At 35.1% G+C, this 10,792-nt stretch overlaps 1 protein-coding gene across 1 annotated transcript; it reads right to left on the reverse strand.

The window, feature by feature from the left end:
• Window positions 1–1,763: 1,763 nt before the first annotated feature.
• LOC129246134 (coiled-coil domain-containing protein 96-like) lies at window positions 1,764–8,688 on the reverse strand. Its single transcript, XM_054884695.1, has 4 exons — window positions 7,410–8,688; window positions 7,245–7,349; window positions 2,357–2,453; window positions 1,764–2,242 (listed from the first exon to the last, which is right to left on the reverse strand). Exons 1-4 carry the CDS (start codon window positions 8,586–8,588, stop codon window positions 1,869–1,871), a joined length of 1,755 nt encoding a protein of 584 aa, XP_054740670.1. The 5' UTR covers window positions 8,589–8,688; the 3' UTR covers window positions 1,764–1,868.
• Between the last annotated feature and the right edge of the window lie 2,104 nt (window positions 8,689–10,792).

Consider the following 10,792-nt stretch of genomic DNA (forward strand, 5'->3'; position numbering starts at 1 on the left):
TGGTTTGCAAAGTTCAAAAATGGGGAATGGTGACTTCGACATCGATGGCACGTAGCGTAGCGGAAGTTCTGCTGAATTCGATGAAGAACGTCTCAAATCACTTTTGAAGGCGAACGGCCAATCGTGAATTGGTGAAAAAAAATTAACTGCGATCATAAAACGATTCTCAATCAGCTTCATTCAATGGAATTTACCGAAAAATTGGTACCCTGGGTGCCTCACGAGTTCAACGAAAAAAAAAGAAAGTCGCCTTAAAATTGCCTCTCAGCATCTCGGTCGCCAGCGAGTAACACGCGGTCATAAATAGCGCTTCTTGTATTGAATCGTGACAGGAGATGAGAAATGGTGGCAATACATCAATATGCAGCAAAAAAAGAAAGGGTAGCTCCAGGAGATACGCTAAAGTCGAGAGTCAACCCGGGTCTTCATCCATAGAAGATCATGATATGTGTTTGGTGGAATTGGGCGGGCATGGTGCACTGTGAAATGCTCGAAAAAAAAACAGTTAACAAGGAGCCATACATTGCCCAACTACATCGCGTGAATGAGTTCATTCGATTGAAAAACCTGTTGGACATAGTCAAACCATACGACAAATTTCACGACAGTGCCAGGCTCCATGTTGCACAAGTCCTCAAAGCCGCACTCCGAGCGCTCGAATGGAAGGTCCTTCAGCATCCGTCGTATCCTCCGAACCTTGCACCGACCGATTACCATCGTCTCCGTTCCCTGTCAGACCATATGAAGGGCGTTACCTTCGATAACAAAAAGCTCATTAAAAATGGCGGCTTATGAGGTTTAAAAATTGCATCTCTTTGCGATTTTTTTTAAGGAAAAAATTAATTTAGCACTGCAAAGTTTTTTCTATCTTTTAATGAACATTTAAAAAGTATAAAAAGACGCTGCAACGCTGGAGTTTCCAACTGGCGTACAAGATACAGCTCGTAATTATTATCTAAAGCAAAAAATTCAAATGGATTTCTAATTATCATGATTTTTTATTCTAGATGAACTAAAAAAACTGAAAGAAAAAAATTCACTTCAACTTCAACTTGGTATAAAAATCTTGAAAATTTTTTTTTATCTATTTTGTTAGTTTAAATAGAAGAGCATTTAATACTGAAGAGAACAAGCTATGATTCATTTCAAAAGGTTCATTAGTTTTTTTTCATTCATGTCACCAATTCAAAGAAATCATAAAAATGAAAAGTCGAAAAAAGAAGATAAAGTTTGTACTATAGCTGTCCGGTCACAGCGTAACTACCTAACGCTCGCCTACCTTTGGCTTTGTATCTACGGAAATATTAAGAATTAGGCTCTGTAACTTTGTGTGAATATTCTGAAATATATTAGGAATTGCTTAAAACGAAAAAAAAAATTGATTTTTTTGACCTTATAAACCAGGCTCCGCCCTTAATAACATGACACCAGGCATCAGGCGATTTTTGACGGAACGGCATCAACAAATTAGTCGAGAGGTGGGAAGAGGTTGTAAACAGCAATGGGGAATATAAAATTGATTAATTTATTGATATAATTATGGTTTTTTGTTTAAATAAAAGTCTTCGATAAAAACGCTATGAACTTATTCCCCACTCTAATATTTTCCTTGGAAATTATTTTCAAAAGCAAAAATCAATTTTTGATTGTAAATATTTAAATCTTACATGTAAATATTTCTTTTCTACTCAAAACTTAGATTTGCGAGCCTCAAAGCAAACCTCGCATCAACCTAATTTAAGAAAAAAAAGTAGTCACGCCAATATTTTTGTATAAACATATTCTGCGACCTGCATTTTTTATTTTTCATAGAGTCTCAAGCGATGCGCTTTTTTTACAGTTATAATTGAGCGCAATTGCCTACACAATTACAAGCATTTACTCTCCAGCTTAGCTATTTTACGCTCTAAGTCCTCTTGTTTATCACGCAATTTCTCTACTGCCTTACCGACTTTTTTAAGTTGTACCACTGTATTATCATAGTCCATCATTAGCGCTGGCTTATCGAGTAAGCCACTTTGGTACCTTAGCTCTTTGATTTCTTTTCTTATTACATTTCGTTGGGTTTTCGAATTATAAATATTCTCGCGTGCCCGTTTCTTCTGCTCATCCAGCAAGCCCACCATTGATTTTTGTATTCTAATTTTATCGCGCAGCATAGCCTGTTTCTCCTTTAAATGCCCCATCTTGTGTATATCTGCATTGCAACGCATGCGCGACTTGTTTAGGTCGACATTGCGCTCTGGAAAATGCAAAGCAAAATCGAACTATTTAACATTCCTTGTAAGTTTTTATAATTATGAATAATTTGATGTATAAAATTTGCATGCATTCAGATTTTTTGCAAAATGTTTACCTTCGATTTTTTTACCCAATGCTTGCACCTCATTTTGCATGCTCTCGTATTCACGCAAGAGTAAGTTGTTGCCAATATCTTCCAATTGCTTAAGTTTCTGGAAAGTATCAGGTTAAAAAATTGTAAGTAAAGGCAAGCACGCAGACATTGACAAATAAACATTCGTGTGGGCTTTTGGCAGAATAAAAAACACTGCGTTAAATGGCACAGGGACTATAGCACGGGGACTTATTGACAATTTATTTGTTTGTCATTTAATTATAATAATTTTTGTATGGAAAAATTAGTTGATTTCGTAGAAAAATCATATGAATCTGAAACCTTGTAAAAATTTGAAGAAATTCAAAAAAATTGCATCAAAATTCCAAACTTTTTAATTAATTAGAATTTTCAGACAAATTTTGACTATGCAGTTTTATAGCCCATCAAAATCTGGCATAATAAAGTGCCAATAAAGTTTAAAATGGGTTGAAAAATAACTCTGATTTTTTAGATGCTTTTTGCAAGCATTCTTGTGCATCTGCTCCATTGAAAGAATGCCATAATTTTTTTACATTGATGAAAACACCCAACAACTTCTAGAAGTTTCTAAATTACTGCCTCTGAGAGCAAAAACTGCTTAAGCCTATGGCTTCTTTTAACGAAAGGGTATTGATTCTAAAGTGAAAAGTGATCGAAATCCTCCAATTTTTTTCAGTTTTGCACACACACACTCATGCAATTTTTAAAGTTTACATAGGGTACCCAAATTTAAAGGTTTGGAAACAAAATTTCTTTCGAATCAAGGCGAATTCAGTATCAAGGCGAATTCAGAATCAAGGCACTAAACCAACAACAGCAGTTTTGCCATCCGAATATCACGATAAAGAAAATCAGTATAGTAGTAAAATAAAGTAGAGCGGCTTTTCGTGATTTAGTTTTGTGCTGAAATCCTAAGCTTAAGATACGATGGCCAAGAGTAATAACAAACGTGGAGCTCTGGACAATTACACACAAAAAAAAAGCATCAACAACGAAATAAAGAAGAAGAGAAGATATGGATGGGGACGGCAAACTGTGCAAAAGCTTTACGATGAAATACCGCATGCCGCCTTCACTTAGAACGCGCAAGGAAAGAGAAGAAGAGGCAGACTATTAATGACTTTGTAAAGGACTATTCGCAATGAAACTGGAAATCGTTTAAGGGGATAGATACCTGTACAATTTCGAAAAAAAATTCTTTTTTTCATAAAATGTTAATATAATCCTTTAAGAATATGTCAACAAATTTTTAGAACGTAAATTTAAGTATTTCTTATATTATAGATCGTCAACCGTGACGACTCTATACTTTGCGTTCGAGCGTTGGGAGAGCTTATAAAAAAAAATCAATTTTTTGAAATTTCTACAGTGGTGTTACCCCTTAATAAGTTCGCTGCCACTACAAAAAAAAGTTTATACGAAGGCGAGGCCTGTTTAACTAGGTAATTGAAATTTGGAATTTCGATATTAAAAAATTGTTACCAAAACCTTTTTTTAAAAACATATTTCATCCAATAAATTAAGGTCAGTACTCAGTAATTGAAATTTTGAAAAAAGTGAATTTTTTTTTCCAAACATTTTTTTAAAAACATATTTTACCCAAAAAATATTTAATCCTTTTTTTTTTTTAAACCTATTTTTTGAATAAAGTTTGAATACAATTTTTTCCCAAAACTTTTTGTCATAACATATTTTATCCAAAAAATTTTTCCCAAAACTTTTTTTTTTAATTGAAATTTCGAAAAAAGTGAAACTTTTTCCCAAACTTTTTTTAAAAACATATTTTACCCAAAAAATATTTTATCTTTTTTTTTTTAAACATATTTTTTGAAGAAATTTTTGAATGAAATTTCTTCCCAAAACTTTTTTTAAAACATATTTTATCCAAACATTTTTTCCCAAAACCTTTTTTTAAAAACATATTTTACCCAAAAAATATTTTATCATTTTTTTTAAACATATTTTTTGAATAAATTTTTTCCCAAAACTTTTTTTAAAACATATTTTATCCAAAAATTTTTTTCCCGAAACTTTTTTTTTTAAACATATTTTATACAAACATTTTTTTTCCAAAAACTTTTTTTAAAACATATTTTATCCAAAAATTTTTTTCCCGAAACTTTTTTTTTAAAACATATTTTATCCAAAAATTTTTTTTCCCAAAACTTTTTTTAAAACATATTTTATCCAAAAATTTTTTCCCGAAACTTTTTTTTTTAAAACATATTTTATCCAAAAATTTTTTTTCCCAAAACTTTTTTTAAAACATATTTTATCTAAACATTTTTTCCTTAAACTGTTTTTTTTAAAACATATTTAATCCAAAAATTTTTTGCCAAAACTTTTTTTAAAACATAGTTTATCCAAACCTTTTTTCCCAGAACTTTTTTTAAAACATATTTTATCCAAAAATTTTTTCCCGAAACTTTTTTTTAAAAACATATTTTATTTAGAATTTTTTTCCTAAAACTTTTTTTAAAACATATTTGATCCGAAAATTTTTCCCCTAAACTTTTTTTTAAAAACATATTTCATCCAAAACATATTTTATCTATTTTTAAAAACATATATAATAGGACTATGGTTAAGTTCGTGCGGTTTTTTTTCGAAATTTGAAACTTTATTGACGTAAAATGGTTACAAATTTAATATTCAAAGTATTGTCCATCGCTTGCTACTACTTTTTCCCATCTTTCTGGCAATTCACGGATTCCCTTTGTGAAAAATTCGGTCGGTTTTGCCGCAATCCACGAATCGATCCATTTTTTGACTTCATCGTAATTACGGAAGTGCTGGTCAGCCAGGCCATGTTGCATCGATCGGAAGAGATAGTAATCGGATGGCGCAAGGTCTGGACTATACAGCGGGTGGGGTAGGACATCCCATTTGAGCGTTTCTAAGTATGTTTTGACCACTTGTGCAACATGTGGCCGAGCATTGTCATGTTGCAAAATAACTTTGTCGTGTCTATCGGCGTATTGCGGCCGTTTTTCTCGCAGTGCTCGGCTCAAACGCATCAATTGTCGTCGGTAGACATCCCCCGTAATCGTTTCATTCGGTTTCAGTAGCTCATAATACACAACACCCAGCTGGTCCCACCAGATACACAGCATAACCTTCAGGCCATGAATATTCTGCGCCGACGTCGATGTTGAAGCATGGCCAGGGTATCCATACGTTGCCCGACGTTTTGGATTGTCGTAATGGACCCACTTTTCATCGCCAGTCACAATTCGATGCAAAAAACCCTTTCTTTTGTGCCGTTGAAGCAGTTGTTCGCATGCCATAAAACGGCGTTCAACGTCTCTTGGCTTCAATTCATACGGCACCCAATGGCCTACCTTTCGGATCATTCCCATGGCTTTTAAACATTTGGAAATGGTTGATTGATCAACTCCCAAAGTTTTTGCAACCTCTTCTTGCGTTTGAGCCGGATCTTGATCGAGCAATTCCTCCAATTCGGTATCCATGAACTTTGGCGGCGCACCCTCGCGTTCTTCGTCTTCCAAGCCAAAATCACCACTTTTAAAGCATGCAAACCACTTCTGGCACGTTCGCTCAGCTAGAGCATGCTCACCATAAACTTCCACCAAGATACGATGACTTTCGGCTGCTTTTTTCTTCATATTAAAATAATGAAGAAGAATTCCCCGCAAAAACACATTATTTGGCACGAAATTCGACATTTTCAAGTGTGGTAAAAATATTGTTGTTTACGCTTCAAATAAAAAACTTATACTGACGTTTGTGCCTTACGACAGTAGCTCTCCAATGAATGTTTGGAAATGTGGATCGATGGAATAATAATCAAGTTACGCCATCTGTTGTAAAACCGCAAGGAACTTATTCATAGTCCTATTATCTAAAAAAATGTTATCCAAAAAATATGTTTTTAAAAAAGTTTTATTTTTCTTGCACAATTCAAAATTTCAATTTAGAAAAGTATAGAAGTGTTAATAGTCCGGAGTCAGGGGTCGATTTTGGACTGCGTTTTTATACCGTTAAATTCTCGACTATACTTGTGATTTAGCTTTCATGAATAACGAAAGTGAACGTCAGCTGGCGCACCCGCGGTGGGTGTGATTGTGGGAGGGTACGAAACGTGTCGAAAAAAAATTTCTACCAATTCATTTTATACCGGCTGAAATTTTTTTCATGCATTGTTGACATTTAGTAGAATAAAAACAAAAATAGTCAGCTGCGCCGTAGAGGGGGGGAAATACGTCAGCTGAACGCAATGATATATTCTTGCTTCGGCTGACGGTCTTCCCACCGCTATAAACGCAGCGGACCATCATTATTATATTTTCATGTGCCCAAAATTATGTAAAAAAATTGCAATCGGCATAAAGTAGTTTTACTGTTTAATTTATTTTACAAGTTCGCCTATTCAGCTGATAAATTTCCCCCCCTATACCGCGCAGCTGACTATTTTTTTTTTATTCTACTAAATGTCAACAATACACAAAAAAAAATGTCAGCCGGTATTAAATTAGTTGTTAAAATTTTTTTTCGACACGTTTCGCAGCATCCCACGCACGTACCCACCGCTACTGAACCAGCTGACGGTTGGTTTCGTCATCCATTGGATAGCGTCTGCCTTCAGTATTAAAATCAGTCGCCATAAAATGATGAGGTCAAAATGACCCCTGGCTCCTGGACTATAAAAACAACCGAAGATTGGCTTTGAAAACGGGTTTTTGAAGTCCCTCATTGAAATTACAATAAAAGCCGAAATAGTCCCGGATTTTGTAGAGATTTGAGGGCTGCCAATAGCAGCGAGCGTTTTTGTTTTTTATAAAATACATATTTTACTTGATTACTAAATCTTTTATTCATTTACATACTCGTTTTCCACTTTACTCACCTCCGTCATCTTGGCATTGGAATGTTGGTTCTCAATCATCACTAATCGCACTTTTGAGATTTCATCGCGCACCTTTGCCATAACTTGCAATTCCGAATCAACCACCTATCGAAATAGTGTACAATTTTAAAGTGAAAAAGAGAAAAGCATTGAATTCTCACTCACCGTCACTAGCCGTTCGCCTGAATAGGCGAAAGTCTTTCTGACAAGTTGTTCCAATTCTTGTAATTTTTCTTGATTTTTCTCCTGCATGAACCACTCTTCTTCCCGCAGATTAGCCATTTTTTCTTCCGACATTCTCCTTACCTCCTCTTCTCTGGCAAGTATGTGATCCAGTTTTTTTGTGGCGTCCTTGAACTTATTGATTTCTGCATTAATAGTTTCGGGTGCGTCATCAGCAAAAACCCGATAACGACCCTTGCGGTAGTGAAATTCGGCAACACGCCGACTAAGAAACGTACGTGTTTTCTGCTCCAATTCCAGTTGATCCAATTTTTTCGAAATCTGTTCAATTAGTGCAGCTTTATCAAGATTCTGACGCAGCAAAACTTTTGGGTCGACATATTCACATTTCTCTACAACATGCGTGATGAGCTCTTTCAGAAACACATCTGCGTCCGCTGCTATCTTTTGGCGTTCCCTTTCACGTTCCAGTGCCACCCAATCGAATTCCTCTGTATCTACCACAATGCTGCCTTTTTCCATTTCCAGAAATGTTTCAAATACTTCTGCCTCGTCTAACACCTTAGGTATTTCGACACGTTGGTCGGCTTTTAGCAATTCAAGCAACTCATCATCTTCTGTAATTTCCGAGTCTCCCGATGAGGAAGTCTCCTCTTCCACTGACATTTCTTCCTCTTCTTCTTCTTCTTCTTCGTGCACGCTAGGGGGTAATCGCTCACCAGTTAGTGGGTCGACAAATGAGCCAATATCTTGCCCCTCCTCCCTTTCTGTTAATTTAGCAACTTTGGTCACAGCTTTTATAATCGACTCTTTTTCTTCAAAATCGGCTATGACAGGTATGGAGCCCAGTTTTTCGAAAAAATCGAGGGATTCCTCTAGTTCTGCTTGTTCTAAGTAATCGGGCTTCATCATAAGTGATACATCGGAATCACTGGAGAATAGTTCTTCGTCAAGCACTTCAATAATAGTTTGTATACGAGTTGTTTCGATTTCATTTTCATACTCCGTTGATTTCGTGTCTTGTTCGGTCTCTTCTGTAGTGGGTTCTAGTCTTCTAATGGGTTTAAGCATTGGCTTCTTCATACTGGTTTTAGACCCTTGTTTTTTATACTCTTTATCAGCTCCGTCAGCAATTCTAACCCTGGCAGCTTCTTCTTCCATTGCGAAAATAATGCTTTATCAAATATATTTATGTGTATGTACGTGTATGTTTTTACAGACAAGAATATTTTTCCCTTTATAGCAGAAAAATATTAATATTCTTGATTGTCATGAAATGCATAGATATGTACATATATTTTAAAATATTAACACAATGGAAACAAGTAGCTAACAAATGGGCTGAAAAGTCCCGTGACTAACAAAGAAAATACATTTTTTTTTGTACAAACTTCGCTTTACTCAACAACGTAATTTCCATCAAGAACAACGACGTCATTCCAGCGCCACTCTAACATTTCAATACCACTTTTGCAGAACGATTTATCTTTTGCCTCAAAATAGGCCTCAGTTTCAGCGATAGCCTCTTCATTTGAGCGAAATTTCTTACCGGCGAGTATGTTTTTAGGGTTGTGAATAGCCAGTAGGCGCTGGCAGCCAAATATTGCGAATACAGGGGATGTGGCAGCAATTCGAAGTTTAATTCATGTTGTTTTGCTACTGCTCAGAATCATCAAGAAGTTTCTTGTTTTCGGTCAACAGTGAACACTTTGAACAGAGCTTTCTCATAGTCAAATGCTACTGCATCACCGTCGTTTTCCGAAAATAAGACATCCCCCGAAAATAAACTCTATCGTCTTTTCGGAACTTTTTGTAGAATAAGACATCCTCCGATAATAATCCCTAGTTCAAATTATGCGACAAAAAGAATTCCTTAAAAAATTAATCGTGGAAGACTCCAGGGGTGTAAATCTTGTAGCATTCTGTAAAAAGAAGATGCTGGATCTCCGTATGGTACGTAAATGGCGTGCAGATTACGATTACCTGTGTTAGCTGGTGGACCAAGGAAATGAGAAAAAACGCAGAGTTGGATCAGGTTGGCAGCCGTTATTTTCTAAGTTACAAGATTGCATCTGGGAATGGATTGCAGGAAGGAGAGCAATGGCTTTTGTAGTGCGCACGGCTGATATGCAAAAAGTTTCGCTTGAAACAGCAATTGAATTCGATATATCCACAGAAGAATGTAAAGCATCTTCACACTGGTTGGACAATTTTCTTAAACGATATGAACTACCTGCTCAGATCAACAAGTTTAAGCTGGAAGACAATAAAGTTGATGGCAGCGATTTTTCGAAATACCAACTCTCCAACATTGCTATGGATGAGTTCGCGGTACTCCTACGCCAAGGAGCTCAAACGACAGTTTACCGCAAAACTTCTTCAATTCAACTTTTGTTCCTTCTACCGGTTAAGATAGTGCACGCATTACCTGTATTTTGGCATTTCGTCTAGATGGCAAGAAAGCATCGCCATTTTTAATCATTGGAAGTAAAAAAGACCAGATTCAATGTGTTTCAGGAATTTATGCCATTGAAAGTGAAAAGGGATTCAGCCAGTACTCACCGCGCTAAAGACATGAAAAACTTTCTTGCTGAGAGGAAGATTGATCAAATATTGATTCTGGCAGGAATGAGTAGTAGCTCCAGACACTTGACATTGTAATAAGCAAGTCATTCAAGGATCATTTGCGGATGGAAATCAAGGAATATATTTAGTGAATATGAATGGTGAGAAATCATCGAGGTAATTTTGTAAAACCAGGCTTACAAGAAGTTGTGAATCGGGTAAAAAATTCATGGGACAAATTACTGATAGTGAGGTTTCCAATGCACTACGAACAGGCTACTTAAACAAGAAGTATTCACTTAACGATAGGAATATCGCAAGACATGAGAGACTCGGACCAATGATTCAACAGAAATTGGATTGAGCAAAAAATCAGAATATAATCCAGAATTTTATTTATGAAGATGTTCCAGAAGAAGATGGCATGACTGTAATTGAAGACTTTTTTCAAAACTTATTTTATCCAATAAATTAAAGTCAATTTTACTTTCAATTTTCAATTACGAAACTTTGAGTTGTAAAAAAAAAAATATTTTTACCCAAAACTTTTTGAAAAATATATTTTATCCACTAAATTAAGGTCAGTTTTAGTTAGTAATTGAAATTTTGAATTGTGAAAAAAATCAAAATTATTTCCCAAAACTTTTTTTTTAAATGTATTTTATCCACTAAATTAAGTCAGTTTTACTTAGTAATTGAAATTTTGAATTGTGAAAAAAAACTAAAATTTTTCCCAAAACTTTTTTTAAAAATATATTTTATCCACTAAATTAAGGTCAGTTTTACTTAGTAATTGAAAT

This window comes from Anastrepha obliqua, chromosome 4, assembly GCF_027943255.1.
Source record: "Anastrepha obliqua isolate idAnaObli1 chromosome 4, idAnaObli1_1.0, whole genome shotgun sequence".
NCBI lineage: Eukaryota > Metazoa > Arthropoda > Insecta > Diptera > Tephritidae > Anastrepha > Anastrepha obliqua.

Excerpts from the sequence above, each read along its gene's own strand:
- LOC129246134 (XM_054884695.1), bottom strand. The coding sequence starts at position 8,588 with ATGGAAGAAGAAGCTGCCAGGGTTAGAATTGCTGACGGAGCTGATAAA. Across the intron at positions 2,454-7,244 it reads CCAATGCCAAGATGACGGAG|AAACTTAAGCAATTGGAAGA; the intron begins GTGAGTAAAGTG and ends GATACTTTCCAG. Across the intron at positions 2,243-2,356 it reads ATTGGGTAAAAAAATCGAAG|AGCGCAATGTCGACCTAAAC; the intron begins GTAAACATTTTG and ends TGCATTTTCCAG.